Below are 22,813 nucleotides of genomic sequence, written 5' to 3' on the forward strand. Positions count from 1 at the left end.
AGGCAATATTTGTTATTTACAGATGTAATATTAAAGGTAGTGTGAAAGTGCCTCATTTGCATGAGATTGTGACGCATTCCCTGCACGTAATGGCCAGAGCTTCAGTCCGACCCTTCCATTTGCTTCCATTAGGCTGAATCAATATAGAGCTTTCTCTAAACTACAATAGTGAAAGAGCGAGATAGATGGCTACGTGCCTGCTTTATTGTGCCTGCTATGTTGTCAATTAATATATATCTTAATTAGATGTCAATTAGCCAAAGAAATAAGTAATAGTGCAAACGTTACCTAAAATGGTAGTCAAAGTCCGTTTATTATTTAAAGGGTTTTAAGAGATCCAGAGTTTTTAGTGCATGTATTTTAAGCCGGTTAAATAAGTTTATGGCAGTTTTTTACATTTAAAATCATGCTTAATATATGAAATATTAATTTCAGTACTTAAGTGTTAAATCAAGTTAATTGACTACAACCAGCAGATGACTGTGTCAGATTGAGACTACATTGATTACTAAAACACTCTTATTGGAGGCTGGAAAAGTATAAAATGCTCTAATGAATGTCAATATCAAATGTCAATGTCTTATTTCTCTGCAGGAGTGATTATGGCACATATTACATGTACCTCAATATGAATAAATCACGAGGTGTCCCTCTACTCAGTTTTAAATAGTTCCAGGGTACAGCATTCTGCAGGAAGTGTCTAAGTACACATAATTTCAAGCTGCTCCCACAAACTAACAGTGATGTTTGGCCCACACAGCCCCTGATTTCAGTCCAGCTGAGTGGGATGAGGTGCAAAAGGATGTACACTGTTTATGTGGGATGAAAAAATATGATCATATATGTAACATCTTTGCATTTTAATGCCCTGATTTGTTTGAAACTATCAAATCTATGGGTTGAATTGCAGCACTGCAGCAATTAGTCTGTTTGAGCCATTTTGATTGATAGTGCAGTTCACAACTTTCACCGCCAGAGGCTGATGTTGTATATAACAATAAACCACTGTCCTCGCCATTTCAGCACCAGTGCTGCTGGACAGCTCCCGCCATTGTCCCTGCTGCTCTTTATAGACTGAAGGCTTTTAACTGCTCTTTTATAATAGTTCAGTGCTTTTGCTCTTTGTGGGGAAAATGTTCCCCCAGCTTGCTTGTCAAAAACACGGTGGTTAGATTTTTCATGGTCTGGTTAATCCCGACCTCAAGATATACAGGATTCATGATGATGAGAGCTAAGCTATATCCTCTTTCAGTGGAGTGACATTTCCCTGCTTTTAATAATAATGGTTTTATGAAAATGTGTTCTCAATTCTTCAGATTTCTTAAGAGAAGTTTGTCTCATTTGAGAGAGCCATTAAGAGAATTAATCCTCCAAGACCTCTAAGTAAGCAGGTCAAAAGGGGCGTTTTAGTGGAGTCAAGCAGTTGGATGGACTGTTTTGACATGTATTTTCCAACTGTCTGACTGTAGTTTCCATAAATTCTTTCAGCATCTAATGACTAGATTTGCCAGGACCCCCAACCCGGCAAGTTCACAGCTTCACAATTTCAGTAATAACAGTCCTTTGCACCAGTATGTCAGGTTGATGTGACAGGCTACATGCATCCATGCACAACACCCACCAATTACTTGAATTCACATGCACGTAAATGTAAACTCGGCAACCCTGATGGAACGGTTTCCTGTTCAAGTCAGCTGTCACCTTCAGAGCTGTTATGAGAAAACATAAAGCATCCTACTGGTTTGATTGGCATTGCCGCCAAGCACATCCCAGGAAAATTGATTGCACCATCCCGGGAGACGAACAAGAGACTTGATTCCCGTTATTTAAGAATGTTTCACACACATGCACAGTCCTCATAATTGAGATTGAGGGAGTGATCATGGACCTTGAAGATGTTAATTTGTCAGTGAGCATGGACAGAAAAAAAAAACGCTCAACTCCGTGATTAAGAATCTTTCAAATATAAATGTTGTGTGTGTGCATAGCATTAAATTTTTATGTAGAATTCATTTTATAAAGTTTTTACATTTTAAATAGTTCTCTTACTTCCTCTAAACTACTTTAAACTCTTGTGTGAGTGTGTGTGTGTGTGTGTACAATTCATATAATTTTATAAAAAAGAAATACATTAACAATTCAACTCTGCACACCTGATGGCAATAAATAGGTGCGTTGGAGACAAAGACCAACAAAGTAAAAAGCAAAAAACGAATCCTGCACACAATGCAAAAAATATCAAAATATTTATTGACTACGTTTCGGTTACATGACCTTCGTCAAGAATTTAACATTTGTTCAAATTGATAATTTTTGCATAGTGTGTGGATTTGTTTTTGCTTTTTATAAAAAAAGAAATACAAAATCAATATTATTTTATGCAAATTGATATATTTTAGTATATACAAAATATTAAAACAATTGTATTCTTTCTTTCATTCTATTTTTCATAAATATGTATATTGTGTGTATTTAAAATGAAGTAAATACAAATATTTTAATACATTCTCATACTTGATTAGCTAATGTTTAACTTTATATTTAACCATTTAAATTGTAATTTAATAAATATATTTTTCATACTTTTTATATTTACATATTTAAATGTAATTACTATGCAAAATGTTTTTTTACACTTATATATATGTGTGTATTAGTAACTGTTTTATGTAAATGTTTATATATTTAACCATTCCAAACAGATCTTATTTGCCATTTTAAAAGCATGGTAAACCCTTCGATGCATCCTGCATGTCAACAAAGAATTAAAATTCACTTGTCAATCCATTTTGTGCAGTCTTCGAACTGATGCCTTGTTGATTAAATATTTTATGCAAATGTGCATCCCAAGCAGGGAACATTTGTCTTGTGGGTTTCTCATGAGGGATGCATAAATTAGAGCTTGAACTGGGTAATTTGGGATAGAGTCAAGCTGGATTTAAAGTTTTATTTGCCTTTAAATTTTTTAATTTAAAAGTACATTTTTAATCTTTGGCCACAGTGGAAATGACTGTAGTTTACTCAGATTATTTCTCATCTTGGACTGCATTCTTTAAATACGAGCACATAGAGGATGGCCATATGTGGCACTTGTGGGTCTTAAACAGTTGGAGAGAGTGCCTTAGTTCACTGACGTCTCTATAAAATTTGCACAGAGCTGACATAATGCTCCCATCTCCTGCCGCACCAGTGGATTTCCCTTTGTGCCGGCGCATTTCCTTCAAACAACAGTGTGCAGATCAAATTAACCACATAACAGACAGGCTTTGCTATGCTCTTGCATGTTCAGCCCAGAGACAATCACATGCATGATATCCCAACATGCATCTCTCTTCTTGATTTGGTGATAGTCCAGTGCATTATTTAGCCAAGTGGACAGACAAATCCCTGTATGTGTGTAATCTGATCAGTATGCATAATCCTAATACTAAACCTCATCCCGCTCTTCAGGAACATTGATCCACTCCGCTGGACTGTCATCCTGGATGCTTGACAAAATTAAAATGAAGGGAATATAAAATCAAGGGGGGTTGAAAGAGAGATTAGACCACTTTGATCTCAGACATGCAGTTGGGCTGTTATCTCAGACTCTTCTCATGAGCGTCAGGGGAGGGATGGAGTATGGTGGCGATGACCTTAATACTTTCATTCACGTTAAAGACTCATTCAGGCGTATTTCGTACACAAACAGAGACAGACCCCTTTATTACACGGTCCCTTGTTGCTAGGCTTATTGAGCCTCCAAATGTCTGATAATACACAAAGATACTGCCAGTGACCTAAATGCATGCTACTGTATCTGTTATAAAAGGACTGCTGCTCAGCACTGAACAGCATCTCTGGCCTGCAAATTATCCAGTTCACTCTCTATTGGAGTTAGGGAGGTGTGATTGGCGTTATGCAAATTTGAGAAGTAAATAAACAGACACTCCTGGCTAATTAACAGTTCGGAAATGTGTATTTGAAAAAAGAAAACAGTCTTATTGTTGCATATTCAAAAATTAGCTTCTTTTTTTTTGCTTTTGAAGTGACAAAAAATGCTTTGTTTCAGTTTTCTAATGGAAATGATTCTGCCTTCCTGTCAGGGGAATTGATGGGCTTTTAATTGTGCTCTTATATAAGGTTAACTTTGATTCCCCCCCCCCCCCCCCAGCTTAAATAAGCATCTAAATGAAAAAATCAAAGCAGATAATGATAACATCCCTCTATCCCACATGCTTGTATAAGTAGTTTATAAATATTATGAATGTTGCATAATATAATATAATATAAAGCAAACTAACAAAATGAAAAATGTGGAAATGAATTCTTCAGATTTTATATATATATTTTTTATTAACCTATTAATGATGAATTGTGCTTGCTTAGGCAAACATCACTGCTGTTATTGTTTATATCATCAACATATATCAAACAAACAAACAAACAACCTTAATAAATCTGAGACTGCATACAGTAGTAACACCTTAGCAGTCTCCCAGAATTATTATTATTATTTATTTTGTTTATTATTTATTTTGGCAAAAAGTTGTCTTTGGAAAAAAATTATATTTAAATTTTCAGTTGCATTCCATTTTATAGTAAATTGAGCTGTTATGATTACGTGAGTAACAACAGAGGATGCTAATTTTCCATTGGCTCCTGGATTTATTTAATATTTGATTTTACGATTAAAATGAATCAAACTTATTTTAATCAATGCGAAACAGCTATTCTAAAAACCAATAGGAAATAGCTGAAATTGGTTAATTCGTTTCTAATGGACTATAAACTCTACAGCACTATATGTAATAAATTCGAAATCTAATTATATTCATGTTAATGAATTGATCGAATTGAAACGATTCTCTCATATATTGTAAATGATAAAGTCCGTTCTCTCAATGGAAAAGTTAATTTCGGAGACTCCTTGCAAATAATGCCATCAACGAAATAGCGGCTCGTCTCCTGTCGTGCTCAGGTACCAGCTTCTACTGAATACAACACCAAGCAAGCAACTTTAAAAGCCCATTCAGATCAGACTGAATCTCAGATGAGACGCATCAGCCGCGCTCTGCGTGTTCTTCCTCTGCGCGCTTTCCGATGGATTTTATATGTGGGGGAAACATATGATCTGCCATTATAAAGCACGGATCTCAGCGCTGCAGGGACGTAGTACATGATTGGAGCTCTGCACCGCGTATACGGACGGGGTCTGTCTTTCTCCGGTGGGACACACGGCGCCTGTGCTATGTGTGTGCGAGAAACCGCTTTTATCGGAGCCCTTAGAAGAGCACCTCGGCTGAGCTAGTATGATAGCCGTCTCTTTTAAATGCCGATGCCAGATACTGCGGAGAGTGAACAAAGGTACGGTCTCGGTTGTTTTCATCCTTCGCTATACCTTTTATGCAGCCCTCCCCGTTACGCGAACGCGTTCTTGTATGATAGGCTATACGAACGTTTATGCAGCGCTTAAAGACGCAGAGCTGGGTCACCGGACCTGATGGAGCGCAGCTACGGTCATCAAACCTCGCGCCTTTGTTTTGAAATGTTCTCGCATAAAGCCCTGGTCATAAAAATACGCACTGAAGTATTGCTCGCTCGCCCCCCTTCATTATTATTTAACAGTAGAGTGCCGTAGTTTGGTGGTCTGCTTAGTGCACTTGTAAGAGAACAATGCTGCTTTCTTTTTTTTCTGTTTGTATTTGCCTGACAGCTTCTCCCCTGTTAATTATTTACCTGAAGGCACACTGCTTCGTGCTGTGGTTTGGGAATAGTGTTTGTCTGTGGGATGAGAAGCTCTCCTGATCCTGGTGTGAAACAAGGGCTGGGTTTGTTTTAAACGTCTCTAGTGGAAACTTAACTGAATCTTGATGAGTTGTGTGTCATATTATATTTTGACTGGTGGGTTTCTTTGACTGAAGGCTACCCCCCCCCCCCCCCCCCTTTATATTTAATGAGCATAAATAGTGTTTTCTATGAGAGGAGTGTTACAACCCCAGTGAAATATTTGTGTGCATTATTCCCTTGAGGAGTAGTGGTTTATGTGTTAGCCAACTTGGCATTGCTTAAGAGATGCGAAATGGTGGAGTTGTCATAAATACTGCAAGTTGTCCTCCCTCAGGGGAAAACACTTGACCTCAATAAGATCAGTAAATACCCAGTTGGCTTTGTTAAATAAAGAGAGAGAGAAAAAAAAGGTCGATTTCAGCCAGATTAAAGATCCATTTCAACCATGGACAAACTGGCTTCTAACTGGATGCTGATTTCGGCATGAACTGATTTCTTCTCTCATAGGTGTCTGGTTTAAACTTGGGGCAGCAGGTGTTCATGTCTGATTTCCCATGATGCTGTTGTGCAGCAGTCATATAGTTTCCCCTATGGATCGTGCCTCCTGGGGTTTAATGCATCTACAATACGGTTGAGTGTGTCCCAAATATGGCTTTTTTTTTTTTTTTAAGATATGGCACAGATCTGTTGTGGATGACAGTGTGAACTGCACAGAAATTACAGCGAAACTGACATTTTCAGTTCAAATCTGATACACTTTCAACATGTTGAGAGAAAATAGGATTATTCACAGGTTTAAAGTCAGGGATGATATATATATACAGTGTATATATATATACATATATATATATATATATATATATATATAATAGAGAGAGAGATATTGATATAGATATGGATGGATAGATAGATAGATATAGATAGATAGACAGGTAGATGGATAGATAGATTAAGATGTATTATGATTTTATGTAATATTATTGACTGTTTTGTTATGTGCCTGCTGTTTCTTTCAATTAGCAATTGTTTATTTTTAAAATTCATCTCAAGCCCCCTGCAGTCTGATGCATTTTGTTATGCTCTGTTTAGAGTCCTAAAAAACACATTTTTAATAATTGTTTTCGTAAGCCATAAGTCTTTTTCATTTTTAGTCTTTGGGACTGGAAAATAGAAAATCTATTATCATATTTTATATTATGACATTTGATGTCAATGTCATGATGAATATTCCAGAATAGTCTATCTTGAACTTGTGGATCGTTTTAGGAATGGCACATGTTTAGACTTGTGAGGCACATTTAAAAGGTCATATAAAGATCCTTACAAAAAATAGCCACTTTTGCTTATGGTTTGAATGTAGCCTTTCATTTGGTGTGTGTGTGTGTGTGTGTGTGTGTGTGTGTGTGTGTGTGTGTTTGTAAGACACTTAGGTAGAGCCATTCAACTCATGATGAGTCAGCGAGTCATCTGTTACAGGTGAAATGAAAGCATATAGGAGGAATAACTTATTCAAGGCAGATGATGCTGCTAATGGACACTGATGTCGAGTTTCAGTAGACTGATGGTCCTTGGACACAAAAGGTTAAAGCAATGTGTAATCTTCATTACATCAGAGATGTCATAATGTGGCTTTGTCTGGTGATATTAGTCAATGTTTTGCAACATCAAAAGCCAACAGTAAGAAGAATTGATATTGAAGTAAAGGATAATCAGAGGGTTCTTGTGTGGCCTTGAAGGATAATGACAGGCTGAATATACTTAACTACTTACCACATAAACACATAAATGGACATATTTTGACAAATTAGAATCCGGTGTTCAAGAGATCTGTGTAATAATGTGATATCACTAACATTCACTTTAAAAATAAAGGTTCTTTATTGCATCAGTGGTTCCATGAATAACCTTTAATATGCATGGAACATTTCCATTCCATTTTTTTTAAGTACTTCACACTACGAAAAAATGATTCTTTATGGAACTTTATGGAGCCATTCTTCTTCTATGGTTCTTCTTGCTGTACAACCCCTCCTTTGGAACCTATTTTTGAAGAGTTGAATAATGTATGACTTCTATCCAAAGGAAAAAAAAAACAGCTTCATATTTATTTTTTTCCCCCTCACCAGGGTCCATTGCAGCTTGTTGTTGATGAATTGTCTTCTCATTTGAGATCGTCTAGTGTTCCTGGCCTTTGCCGTGTGCAGCATTTGTCTTGGTCGTGGCATTTATGGTGCCATGCCTGTCGGTTTTATATCTCTGTTACACATTTGCAGGCATTCAGTCAGAAAATGAAAAAGAGGCTCAAGGTGTTGGTTTCCTCTTCATTTTACTCCACAGTAACAGAGAAATTTGTGCCTGAAAACAATATTAATTCGATTTTTTTTTTTTTTCAACCTGAAAAGTGGGATACTACTGGCGGGTTGTTGTTTAAATTAATGTATTCCATTTTTTTTTCACCAACTGGAATAAACATGCCTAGCTTCTCATCTGCAGGTGTCCTGTGAGCTGTGCCAATTATATTTTAGTTGCATGTAAGGTAATGAGTTGAGCCAACCGCACTGCCACTCACAACTGTGCTTTCAGGGGACACAAGGTAGGTAGAAAGATCTGGATACTAGTCACGGAAGAATGTCTGTTTGTTTTGTAGATTGTATATTTGTTCTTGTGTGGGAGTTGTGTGCTTATGTGTTTCCGTCTGTAAGCTTATGTTCAGGTTTGTGTGTCTGGTTGTGGCAGCAGTGTCACGCCGTACCTGCTGTAGTAAATGGAATGCTAATCGCTCCCTGACTCTGATAAGGGACATTTTCCATTTCCATTCTTCAGCAGTCATTGGGTACACTGTAACCCTTTTGCATTGAGCTCAGTGGCTCAGGCCACCTGCTTCTTAACTGAAAAACTATTTAGAGCTCAGTTTGTAGAGCTGCATTAAGGAAACCTGCTGATATGCTTTGATTAAAACCAGAAAGAAAGACAAAATGCACACCTACTGTGGGTACCAGTATGAACCAAAAGATGCATAAATAAATAGACACTTTTATTGAACGGTGTAAATTGAAATGCATAGAATAAAAAATGTTTGGGGTAGGGTAAAGATGCAGCCCGAGCTGGTTAAAAAAATCGATAGAAATATGTGATACTTCAAATTGGTTGAGATATTAAAATGAGTCGGGAAGAATTCAATACTTTTATTCTGCACGGATCTGTTAAATGGATCAAAATTGACAATAATGAGATTTTTGTTACAAAACTTTATATTCATTAAAGAATCCTGAAAAAAGATATATCAAAAATATCTTCACATAAATATTCAGCACAACTGTTTACCACTGATTTTAACTCTGAACAAACAAGACATGTTTCTTGAGCAGGAAATGAAATCATGTGATACTGAAGGCTGCTGAAAAAATCTGCCTTGTCATCCCATGATTAAATTACATTATAAAATAGTCTTAAGACCAATAAATGGACTTGTTGTTCAGGCAATTGAACAGTGACTACTTCAGTAATATGTACTTTTACACATCCCTAGGATTCAACAGCAGAGACAGCTGCTGCTGCTGCCGTGTAGCCACATGAGCATCACACCTTTTCTTGTTTCATTCACACACCAGAGGAGCTATCAGGGTTTCAGAAGAGTCCATGGAGCTTCATGGAGCTGCCAGGCTGGAGTTTCAAAAGAAATCTGTCAGAGATGAGGTTCTGTGCTCACCGCATCTGGCTCTTATTCATTCTGCTGGCACATGTCTGTCCTGATCTCCACCGCCTTCACTTTGAACAGCCTCCATCAATCCTTTTACGTCTGCTTGACAGCTGGATTAAGTGCCAGGAAGAGGAGGGGGTGATGGAGGTGCTGTTTTGGCTTTCCTGCGTTATGGGCACGTATTTTGAAACTGTAAAACCTAGATGTATTACGATTTGACAGCTTCCAGTGAGTGTCCTATATTTAAATCATGGCATATGGAATGGAGGAAAGAAGAGCGATCAGGGTCCTGATGTGTCAACCTTCAGCCTTTGCGACCAGTAAAATTGGTTTCACTGGAAACAGGTGTACTAATTAATTAGATTTTTACCTTTTCTGAAGAAAGTATGAGAGCTTCTGGCCTGGGCAAAACTCTCTGGACCAATTCCAGAGGGTTGCTCTGTGTTTGCTATTGCAGTCTGAGTGATTTTTAGCGTTTTTTTCTACAGTGCTCTGGGTCCTCTCTGTTAACGCTTATTCACTTATTCACACTGTTAGCTTGCAAACTCAAACTGACAAAAAGTCTGTTATTTTTAATTTGAGTTCACGCTTTTTGATTGGGTGCAAAAAAGTGAAATGTGTTATTCAAAGAAAAGTTTCTCTTACAGTTGATTTAACCTTACAGTTGGACCTCATATGCTAAACAATTAACAATATTATATATATATATTTTTTTTTTTGTAAAATATTGGTGTTTGGCAATTGTAATGTGAATGGTGAATTGTATATTGTATAATAGTATTAACTGTATATTTTATTTAATTACACAGCAAAACTATTTTGTATGAGTAAAGATTAAAATTTTCACACAATATTTATTTAAGGCACATTTGCAACCATTTCAAATATTTTGGGGACATTATTGATAATTTTCTCATAATTGGACACATTATTTACTGCTAAAAACAAACACAAACACTTTCCCCTCCAGAATGTAAATTTATAGCTGCAAGAAACCTGATTCTTAGTCAAAATCAGTACATCTCATTTGAGGCGGAAATCATTTTCGATAGTTTTAGTCCGCCAAGTGAAAATTTTGAGTGAGATGGCATAGAAAATGAATGGCAGACCTCTTTTGTCCATAGCACAAGAGTTACATGCTGAAGGTTTGTAACTCTGTGGTTTGCTCGTCCACTACTTCAGCAAGGCAGGTTGTGGAAGGCTAAAGAAAATAATTCTTGTCACCAGTATCAGCCTTGTGACGTTACCTCCCTTGCATGGGCCGATGAAGTGTCAGGGCGTTCGGTCATTCAGCTGATATGTGAGGCGATCAAGGCGACGAGAGCCTCTCAGACTCCATTGCGTTTTCAATCAGCCCTGTCTTTTTTCAGTAGAATAACCTTTGTGCCTAGAGGAAGTATGTTATTCTGAACGGATTACACTCTGTCGCTTTACTTTGTAGCCCCTGTGTAATTTTCCCCCAAGGGTATGAATGTCAGAGAGTTTTATAAAGGTTAAGTGTACTTTTTTTCTGGTGCTACAGTCCCTCAGATGGGAGACAGATAAACACTCCTCGATCTCAGGTCCGGCTGGGTTTAAATATCACCTCAGTTCGAGAGAAACCCCGTTGTGCTTTTCAAATAGGTTAGTAATATTGAAATATACCCATAAAAGGCAGACCTTCCTCAGCTGTCTTTTCTCCCAGGCCCAATTAAGTCATTTCTGTCTGTTTTTGGAAGGACTTGATGGCCTCCAGCTGGTCTTGAGCAGTCTGCTTTGGTATTATGATGCCCTTAAACCTGTACTAGACTTATTCTACAGAGAAATTCTACCAAATTTTGTGCATAGCCATTCAGTTTTGCGCCAACCCATTGAGGGTTTTATAAACATGGTGTACGTGCTCACAAACAAGTAGTCCTGATTCAGAACAGAAGCCTTCATTAGCCTCATTACATGCAAGGCTTGCTTTGCTTTTTCCTGTGTCAGCTGCACCACGTGTCATCAAGCGGTGCTGCCTGTGTGCAGCTAATTTACCCAAATCCGTGTTCTGACCCAGAGTGTCAGAGCTCGGGCTTCTAGCTTACTTAATTTTGTGGTGTCAGCATTGTTTCTCGACAGGTTGTGTAATGTGTTGTGTGTCCTCTGATTGGCTAAGCTGCCTGCAAGGTGTAATGGAACCATGGAAACTGAACACAGCCAGGCTGATGGAAAACACAAACAGCCAGCATGAATTAAGTGTCAAATACTAGTGGTGCAATGTAAACATTGGCAATGCATCAAATATTGTATCTAAATACACTTTTTTAGTACAAATGCATTAATGGTAACAGAAAATTTATTTAAAAAATTTGATTTGATAAAAAGTGTGCATTTATTTATTTAGTTGTGCTTGTTTGTAGGGCTGCATTTGTGATTTATACATCAATAGAACTTTTTTATTTGTTGTTGTTGTTGTTGTTTAAAAAATTAAGTATTGAAGAAAAAATATAATAATAATTGTTGTAGTTATATTCTATTGTAATATAATAAAAAAAATACATTTATTATGTATAGCACCTTTAAAAGTTACTTTCTCAAGGCGCTTTTCACAACATTCAGTAGCAGCAGGTGGTAATGGGGTAGTGGAAGATTAGGTAGAGAGGTAGATGTATGTTCTCAATCTTCTATCCCAGTTAGGATTCCTCCAGAGTTGGTGGAGTGAGAGAGAACAAGCAGTTTGTTCCTCATGCCCAGTGAGCACGTCTCCCCCCTCCACCATCGTCTTTGCTTTGCTTTATTTTTTTTTCTCTCTCTTTTATACTCTGGGAGCACTGAAGTTGTGAGACGATGTTAAAGCGTGCTGCTCTAAGATAATGCACTTGTGGTGCCTGCTGCTCTCTATCGCACACATTTCAGTTTACTGAGAACATCAAAGACCCGTTGATTAATAAGTGATGTGTTCAGGAACTTCAAATATTTGCGAAGTGCAAATTTAAAGCAACAGTTCACCAAAAACAAAAACTCCTCAGAGTTTCCTGTGTCGCTTCTTCAGTGTGATGGCACAGGAAATCATATTTCAAGTCAAAGATTGCATGCAATGTAACAAATATATATATTTTTATATTTTTATTTTTTACAATGAAGTTGTATTGTGCCAAAGACTAAGATAAAATTATGATTGAAACCGTACTATTAGACAAACTACTCAAAATATTTTAATTAAATGTTCTTTTTTTTCTTTTTTTTTATATGCAGCAGCACAGGGAACTCATCTTCAGAGTCTGATTTACAGTATTTTTAATGAATAGTTTAATAAATGACTTGAATCCGTTTGAACCAGTTGAATGAATCATTCATTTAAATCTGATTCACTCCAATAAACTGAAAGTTGTTTCTAGTCAGTATTTTCTATACATATACACACACTGTTTTCTATGATATTAACGAAAATTCAATAAAATAAAAATCTTAATGAAAATGTGTATTTAATTTGTCATATGAACAACCAGTCTGAAACAGTAGTGATACAAAACTACAATAAATTAGCTCTTGATATTTTTTAGATTGATATTTGATATTGATTCATTAACTGTTCTAAGTGATTCAGTTCATTCATTGGAAGAATCATCAGACTGATTCAGTCAGTGACTCCTGGGTTTGTGAGTCTTGATTCACTAAACAATCCAGCTCAGAAGATTCATTTGATTTAGCTTTTTTGTGTGAACTCTTGTCAGTGGTGAAAATAAGACCATTTTTATTTTCTCTACTGGAAATCAGTTCTGTTTTACCCTTTGGACACACTATTTTATCTAAATTTTCGCCCCACTGAGAAAATCTTGAAATTTTTGAACACACACGCTGCTGTAATATCACATTTTCTTAAAATACTTTGGCTGCCAGCCGTTCTCCTCTTTTAAAATGCTGTGCTGCACCTTCCCTTTATGGAGGTCAAAGAGTCACTTTCATTAGATTCATTCATTCGGCTTCTCATGAATTTCTAACATAACTTTGCAGTTTGAATTTTAGCTTTTAAATGCATTGGCCTCTCAAGTACTTCACACAGCCAATTACCCACTGCAGTAGCCTTCAGTGGGAGCCGGAGCACCTCTCACCTGCTCAGCAGATAAGCTTCAGAGACGAGCACCTAACGCAGTGGGCTGAAATGAAAGGTAGAATCACTCTGAAGAGTTAGCCACTTATCCACAGGAGGGAGGCAGCTGAAGGGCTTGCTGCTTGAGATGGTTGGTGTCACTGTGGGGAGTCTTAGTGAATGAGAAGCTGTCTTGCACGGAGAGTCATTTGTTTTTATTTCTCACAGGGGTCCCACCACCTTCCTCGCTTTCAGTTTACCAAATAACAGAAAATGCAACTCGTGCACATTTTTCTCTTTAAAATATGATGCCGTTTTTTTGCGAGTCAAATCATGCCAATTTAAACAGCGGGAAATTTGTGATTGATTTTAAGTGCAAATTCAAATTGATCCCACCAAAAATAAAATAAAACAAAGATAACATAAAATAAGTATACCAGTAGAGTACCGGGTTTTTTTTCTATTAAGAAGCACCACTTTTGACCTATAAAATACAGTACATGCATTTAAGTGCATGACACCCCTAAATATCACAAAAATATAATAATAATAATACTAAAAATGTACCTCAAAGACTACTATTTCTTTTCTTTTTTTGTCTAAAAGCGACTTACAGTGCATTCAGGCTATCAATTTTTACCTATCATGTGTTCCCGGGGAATCAAACCCCCAATATATATAATAAAACAGTACCACTAAACTACAGTTTTGTTTTGGGCTAAGTGCAGTCGTTGGTGTAGATCAAGCTCCTGAAGCATTCTTAACAACCTGGAGCTGAACACGCTCAAAACAGTGGAGATGATAGTGGACTTCAGGAGAAACCCCGCTGCACTCCCCCCACTCACCATCATGAACAGTACTGTGACTGCAGTGGAGTCATTCAGATTCCTGGGAACCACCATCGTGGGACAATCACATTCTGACTCCATTGTGAAAAAGGCCCAACAAGGTTGTACTTCGTTCACTTGCTGAGAAAGTTTAACCTGCCACAGTAGCTGCTGAAACAGTTCTACTTGAGTCTGTCCTGTGTACTTCAATAACTGTCTGGTTTGGTTTAGCTACAAAATCAGACATAAGAAGACTACAGAGAACGGTTCGGACTGCTGAAAGGATTATTGGTGCTCCCCTGTCCACCCTTCAAGAACTGTATACATCCAGAGTGAGGAACAGGGCTCAGAAAATCACTCTGGATCCCTCACATCCAAGTTACCCCTTTTTTGAACTTTTACCATCTGGCCAGCGCTACAGAGCAACAAATAATAGAACAGTCGGGCACAAGAACAGTTTCTTCCCCCAGGCAATCTACCTCATGAACAGTTAAATCTCCCCCACTTATACAATAAAAATGTGCAATATCCTTATATTTATTTGTTACCCCTCCATCCTAGTACATCCCTGCATCTCACTCTATACTATTCCATTATCATCTATAGAACAACTGTTCATACAATTTGTTTATTTTTCAGTATTTGTCTTTTTTTTTTGTCTGTGTGTTGTTGTTGTCTCTGTGTACTGGAAGCCTTTGTCACTAAAACAAATTCCTTGTGTGCACAAGCATACTTGGCAATAAAGCTCATTCTGATTTTGTGAAACAGGAGCACCTCTCTCATCCTATAAATAAAAATATAATAAATAATCAAAATGCATGTGCAAAATGCAATGCATCCCTTTTTCTACACCAGCATTGTGCTATTCATTATAGGATGTAAAACCACAAGTACACAAATACTGAACAACTGTAAACAGAGAGAACTTGCTATAGTGTACTTTTTCTCTATTTATCTTCATATTTTCTTCATTTGGCAGCCCACCAATTCAGCTTCCTAACCATGTGAACCTATTCTGAGATCATCTGCTGCTTTGGGTCCAGTTTGGTCAGTAATGAGATCAGTGATGGAGCTTGGGTCAGGGTGAGAATCGAAGTGTTCAAATGTGTGTCAAGCCACCAGTTCCAGCTCCAGCACTGAGTCCAGAGGTGAAGGATTACATAAGCTTCCTTCACAGACGTTCCCACTGCAGAGCACCAGCAGCAGGTGCTGACCACAGGATGAGTTATAGCTCTGATGTGTGTGCACTTTTAACACCTACTGTATGATCAAGTGCTGCAGTGAAGTCAACATTCATGTTTTTTTTTCAGGGTCTGAGGAGTCCAAGGTCATTTTAAAAGCTCAAAAGTAAAAAAAAAAAAAAAAAAAAAGTTTTTACTTTTATGCAGCACAGCAAGGATGGAATTTAAAATAAATTATTTCAACCATATTCATCAAAGAATCCTGAAAAAAGTGTGTCATGGTTTCCAAAGAACTATTAAACAGCACAATAATGATGATAATAATAAGAAATTACAATTAAGAAGTAATTAAGAAGTCATTCTCTGCAGTTCTTTTAGCCTGTGCAAAATGGTCAGATGGTCAGTGAATTAATTATGGGTCTGAGTATGTGACGCTCATTTAGACCCTCTCAGAAGATGTAAACTCTTTGCTCTCTCATTCCTCTTATCTCTTTCTTCTCCCAGAGGTGCCGCCCACATCCCAACTGTAGTTCCACCTCTGAACCACCAGTGGTTGAGGGTGACACAAACTGACTGCTCAGGCCACCCGTGTTAAAATTTCAGGGCTTTTAATCCCAGGTCCTTCCCCTCCACTTAGAGGTGAATACGAGCAGACACTCCTCCACGGTGCCCAGGAGGATACTGGGATTGTTGCTCCCTTTATGTATGATGTAGTTCCACTCTTTGAACCAGGATGGGTGGGTTTTGTCATCCCACTTTACACAGTCTGAGATCACAGCTAAAAATAATAGAGCCGTTCCTTCACTCTCCCCTGGGGTAGCGCTGGGCTTGCTTCAGTCTGGTTTTCACCAGATTTTGAACAAAAATACTGTAGTTCTTATTGAGGGCAGTTTAAGTGTTTATTTTCCCTGCCTATTTTTTTCTCAATGTTATTTATTTAGAACAATAGCAAAGTCATGTTATTTTTAAAGGCCACATTCGTATGCTTGTCAACCGTTGTGTCGCACATAATTTAGACTACAAGCAGGGGTTGCTGGGGGAAAAATGGAAGTCTGTAAAGCCTGCAATTCACAGAAGTTCTGGGTCTTTTAGGAAGCTTTTAGGAAGTGTTCCTGTACCTTGCTTTCATGTCATTCAACTCTCCAAATTAATGTGCGGGTATGCATGAGCGAGCATGCTGTGACCTGACAGCATGACGGCCGCTTTTCTTGCATCTCTCATCCTGTCCCATTTTCTCTCTCTCTCTCTCTCTCTCTCTCTCTCTTTCTGCTGGTCACAATCGTAGCCACTTGCTTTCATTTTTCTTGTGCTGTAGTGCAAAGTTTTTCATCTCGCCTCAGTTTGTGCTGATTCTTGTTAGGTTTTTTTTCATTTATTCAGTTCGTCACCTGACGCTCACGTTTGCAGAACCAACTTGGACCATCGCTGATGTACTTGTTGATCTCTTAAGAACTTTTCTAACGGTTTTCCGTTCCATCGGACTGTGCAACTTTTGATTTTTGGCGTCTTTAATCTAGAGTGCCTAAGTGCCCCGGGGCTATTCTTTGAATAGAGAAAGAAAAAGAAAAATGTAAGGCCATCATCAGCACTTTTAGTACGCCCACTGCCGGAGAACCTACCAGTGCACTCATCCGAACGACATCCTGCTTCCCTGAGCTCAAATGTGTGTGCGGTTTTGTGTGGACGTTTCCCCGTGCCAGGCTGAAGTATGCAGAAAACAGATGCTGGACAGCCGCTGAGGTTGAAGAGCTCTGGCACAGCTAGTCTTGGTTTCCAGAGGGCGAGGTGGTTTTCAGATGACCCCCGGGTGTTGTAGAGCGCTTGTACCCTATGGCGTTCCTGTGTGGTGTCAGCAGAGCTTTCCACAGTGACGTCGGTGAGTATAGTCAGGGATGGCGATACTGGGAGAATGAGCGATTGGATGCTGAAAATAGGCTTTGGATAATACGGTTAATTAATATCCCGCTGCTCGGCTTTGTTTTCGCTAAACTGCTAAATCTGTCAGAATAGGGATGAAATGTTGGTGTAAAAATGGCATGTTAAATGTGAAAAATGTGTTATCTTGCAAGCTACAGTTTTTTGTTTGTTTGTTTTTTTTAAACCCAAGGAATAAAGAATCAGTCTTCATTATTATCTTCTGAAGGTCTTTGATCCTGAAATGAAATCATATTCAGTCATTCAGCTATCCGGACAGGCCTGAATGTCATCTGCATAATAATGTCTGAATGATCCAAGAAACATGGCTGTTATCAGCTGCTTGGTTTGGCTCGCTGAGCTTGTGATGTTTGATTGGTTACTTCCAAGACTTCTCACACATGACCCCAGTCTGTCATGAAGAGTTAATGTTCATCAGTCTATAGCAAAAACTAGATTTTCAATTTTGTTTGTAAATGTGAGGGGTGCTTATCTATGTAAAAGTCACTGCCGTGATGGCATTTTATTGACCAAACCGAATTTGAGTTTGTAGAAAGGTGCCATGTAAAATAAACTATTGCATTAAATTATTATTCTAATTCTAATTATTATTGGTTACTAATTGTAGGTTACATTTTGGAAAAAGCCCATAAACTTTAAGTACTGCATGAGCAATTTTAGAGATTCTTGCTTCAGTAAGTAAAAGAAATGACAACTTTCATTAAAAGACTGTTAATTTGCATCAAGATTGAGCGCTGCAGGAACTTCATCATTCTTATCTTAAAATTATTTTCATACTTAATTTCATGCAAATTTTGTACAGTACATGATGTTGAGATGCATAAGCAGCACAGCATTTAATTTACTATTAATAACCCCCCCGCCCCTCCCATTTTGTATTAGATGTATTGAATGGCAGATTTTTCATTGTGGTCCCCTACATGTTTGTTTAGCAAGTTTGTTTGTTTAGATGCTAAATTGACTTAATTTGCATCAATAGTTGGTACCTGAGGGTATAGGATACTGTACGTATGTTCTACATTTTTCCAAGTGCGAATTGCTGGAATTGGTATAAAAAACATGCATCATCTGTGGAGTGGGAGATTTGTGATTTGCAGAAACAAAGGCATTTGTGTTCCTGGTGGTCTACATTCAGTTCCACACAGTGAATGTGTTTCGTCCTGTGATTCCTTCTTATTTCTTCTTATTATTTCTGTGTGTGTGTGTGTGTGTGTGTGTGTGTGATCTGCACATCACAAGCTCTGAGGCTTAAATTTGGAGGGCTGTGTTTCATGTGATGGTGTAGCCTAGACAGGAGAGAGCCACTTTGTACTAACACCTTCTGCTCGGATGCCAAGATGAGCCTTTCTCTGGCGCTCATTCATTTTGTCTCTCTCCATCTCTGTAACCCAGATTCAGGAGAAGAGACTAAATCATTGAGATCCAACAGCTTTTGAACGCCACACAATTTGCTGACACTGAGAATGATTTGTTTCTCAGCCTCAATAATTTGTGCCAGACACCGTCAAGACACAAAAAAAAAGATGATAATTAGTTGGACTGACTGATTGAGTTTTATTCCACCGTCTGTTTCCATTCAACACCTCTTTATGAGGGGTTAAAAAAAAAGATATTTATATACTTTCCAGATACTATTATACTATTTATAGACAATAAAAAGCCAATTATTAAAAGGATGAAATGAGAATTCATCATATTTTCTAAATGCATGTTAATAGTATTTTTGTGCATGAATCATTCATGCATGTTTCTTTTTTTTTGTTATTATTAAAAATGTCATAATGAAATGACATGAAAATGGCAGAAATTCTCCAATCATTTACTCCTCTTAAACCCTACCTATGCAACAGTGAATTTGTAATTGATATAATATTAAATGTATTTATATTTTTATATTTTCAGTTTTCAGTATGATGTTTTTTTTTATGAAGCCGTTTATTTTAATTTCACTTATAATTTTTGTCATTTAACTGAAATAACTGAAGTAAGTTTAAGTTTCTCATTTAATTCATTTATTTTTATTTTTTATTTATTTAGGGTTGCAAAGAGGTGGAACATTTTCGGTAAATTTCTGGAAGGTTTCCAAAAATCCCTGGAATATATATATAAAAAAAAAATCCTGGAAAGTTTCTAAAAACTTTTGGTTATTTCCTAAATTTAAAGGAAATTTCCACCTTTTTGCAACCCTAATTGTATTTAAATTTAAATGTATGCATTTAGCAGACGCTTTTATCCAAAGCGACTTGCAGTCCATTCAGGCTAACATTTTTTTATCTAACACCTACCTTATTTAAGCTTTATTTTAACTACTGAAAATTATTTAATAGTTACAGTTTTTGTTAATATATTCACATTCATCTGCCTCCCTTTTAGGGATTTCCTAGCATCAAAAATTGCGGAACCTCTAGCCTCAGACCACCCAAGTTTGGAAAAACTGCTTTTGCACTAAAAACAGATCAAACAAATTTGCCAAACTAACACCACAAAAGTGTTCCAAAATTCATGAAGGTATATTGCTACAGTTTTATTTTAGAATGAATAAAAGCAGCATCTCTTCTATCCTCATTCACAGTAACATGCTCTGATGAAGGAGCGAAGCCTTGGGCCACTGTATGGAAAACACCCACATGCTGTTTTACACGTCTGCGTAGTAGACGTCCATGAAATACTTTGAAACTTCTGCGTGTAGGAGCATACTGCTGATGGATTATTCTTGCTTTCCACCGCATGAAAACAAATAAATCTGCTCCCACACTCTCTTCCGTGTTGATTTTCTGAAATAGAGCTAAGAGTGTTTGAAGCCGGTGATCAGATTACTGAAATAAAGGTAAACTTCATCCCATGATGCCTTCGGCTCAGAACCTGTGGCAAATTCAGAGAAATCTGATTCCTGGATGTGTCGATAATCCACTTACTGACCCCTCTGTTGGTCTGGTCATCTCTTGCTTGCACTAAATGGCTGAAACATCTGAAGGTCTGTGTGAGGAGGCTGTGGTGACGTCTGTACACATCAGCTAGTTCATAGACACTGTGTTCTTACGGTTCTATGCATTTTAAATGAGTCTGTCTGTGTCTGCTCTGCTCTCTGGGGAGATGCAAGCAGTCGGTTGTTGTCATAGTCGGCAAGCAGTGCCAGTCAATAGGCTGTTTTTTATGTAAGGACTACCCAGCAGATTGTATTAGAGGATGGTGGGTAAACTGGATTGAATCTCCAATTCATTTCAAATCAATTGGCAATTTACATGGCAGGTTTAAATCACCTTGTCCATCGAAATAAAACAAATTGCTGTTGCATGTCTTCTGGAAAAAAGCATTTATAGGAACAGAATACATCAGAAACATATTGGTTATTTGAAGATCCTGTATAGGAATTATTTTCAGTATATATCAGACAATATTAGATGTTTAATTTAGCCTTTTTTTTAATTATTTATTCAGATTTCTTTTGCTGTCATCAGGTGCTAAATTAAAGGGATAAAGCTTGAATTTAACCCAGATTTAACTTCAGGAATATCATATCTTAAATATTGCTTTCGTATGCACTTACAAAAACGAGTGTAGAAACAATTTTCAATCAGAAATTGCTAGTATAATAAGCAAAAAATAATAATTCCAAGAACTCAACTGAATTAAGCTTGAAATTTTGAGGTAGAAAATCAAGTAATCTTTAATGGTATAAATAGTTAAGTGTAATAACCCTCTAGCCATCTTTAAGAACTAATCTCAAAATTAGTCAAACAAATTTCATACTGTATGAAATGTTGAGATGACTAAATTCATATAAGCATTGATTTAAGATAAAAAAAAATGTAATCTAATTTTAGTGTTTTTTTGTATTGTATTTTTATTTTATAGCTAAATACTGTAGAATTATAAATTTTATTTCTATTTCAAATTTAATCTTTTTTTGTTACAAATACTAAAATAAACTTGATTTATTAATTTGTTTTTCGTGCCATCATGTTCCTTTTTATTATTTATTTTATTTATTTATTTATTTGTTTTAGTTTTTCCCCTGGTGTTTATTCGATTTTAAATCTCAGAATGTTCATCGTAGTCACTGACTTTTGGAGCCCTCTGCATGTTTCTTTAGCAAGAATGTGCTTTTATACTGTCAGCTTCATCTCCATGAGTAAAAGCACTCTGTCATGCTTTAATTTTATGTAATACCGTGGCTTTAGTGAAGTACGCATTCATTAATTTAACAATTTGGTGCATTTGATTTGACACAGAAATGCCCCATGAGTTGCTGTTATCTGAATTATTTCTCATCCCCTGTGGTCTTCTGAAGGTTCCTCTTAATTTTGACCTCCCCTCATTTCCATTAAATTACTTCTTAATGAGAGTGTATTTTTAATACAGCCTGATTCAGAGCTTTCTCTGCCTTTGGAAAATTCAGGGCTCTAATGTGCTCACTGACTTGTGTCCAGTATATTGACCAAATGGTCAAACTGACCATGACAGATGATCAGGAATAAATCAGACACTCACTCTAATCTCAAGTGAGACTGTGAAAAATGTACAGTATGTAGTCTGTTTCTTTTTCAAGTAGCTTTTAAAATTCTATTTAAATTGCAAATATTTCATTTCAATTACATTTTTAGGCAACTCGAGCAGCCTAAGGTCATTGTTCATGACCTCACCTGCATGTAATTTACATAATCATGGCTTAATAACTACAAACCCAATTCCAAAAAAGTTGGGACACTGTACAAATTGTGAGTAAAAAAGAATGAAATAATTTACAAATCTCATAAATTTATATTTTATTCACAATAGAATATAGATAACACATCAAATGTTGAAAATGAGACATTTTGAAATGTCATGCCAAATATTGGCACATTTTGGATTTCAGGAGAGCTACACATTCCAAAAAAGTTGGGACAGGTAGCAATAACAGGCTGGAAAAGTTAAATGTACATATAAGGAACAGGTGGAGGACCAATTTGCAACTTAAGTCAATTAGCAACATGATTGGGTATAAAAAGAGCCTCTCAGAGTGTCAATGTCTCTCAGAAGTCAAGATGGGCAGAGGATCACCAATTCCCCCAATGCTGCGGCGAAAAAAAGTGAAGCAATATCAGAAAGGTGTTTCTCTGAGATAAATTGCAAAGAGTTTGAAGTTATCATTATCTACAGTGCATAATATCATACAAAGATTCAGAGAATCTGGAACAATCTCTGTACGTAAGGGTCAAGGCCGGAAAACCGTACTGGAAGCCCGTGATCTTTGGGCCCTTAGACGGCACTGCATCACATACAGGAACGGTAATGTAATGGGCTCAGGAATACTTCCAGAAAACATAGTCGGTTAACACAATCCACCGTGCCATTCGCCGTTGCTGGCTAA

The 22,813-nt window shown here is 37.1% G+C and overlaps 1 protein-coding gene across 9 annotated transcripts in view; it reads left to right on the forward strand.

Moving 5' to 3' along the window:
- The window catches only part of LOC113060508 (glutamate receptor-interacting protein 1-like), a 244,521-nt gene that overhangs the window by 137,725 nt on the left and 83,983 nt on the right, over positions 1–22,813 (forward strand). The window contains exon 1 of one of the 9 annotated variants that reach the window (XM_026229517.1): positions 5,202–5,346. The exons of the other annotated variants lie outside the window; for them this stretch is intronic. Coding sequence (XP_026085302.1) covers positions 5,292–5,346 — 55 coding nt within the window. The 5' untranslated portion in view covers positions 5,202–5,291. Of the gene's footprint in view, positions 1–5,201; positions 5,347–22,813 lie in introns of those variants that run through there. 9 annotated transcript variants of the gene reach the window in all.

Source organism: Carassius auratus, chromosome 4 (assembly GCF_003368295.1).
Source record: "Carassius auratus strain Wakin chromosome 4, ASM336829v1, whole genome shotgun sequence".
NCBI classification, from domain to species: domain Eukaryota; kingdom Metazoa; phylum Chordata; class Actinopteri; order Cypriniformes; family Cyprinidae; genus Carassius; species Carassius auratus.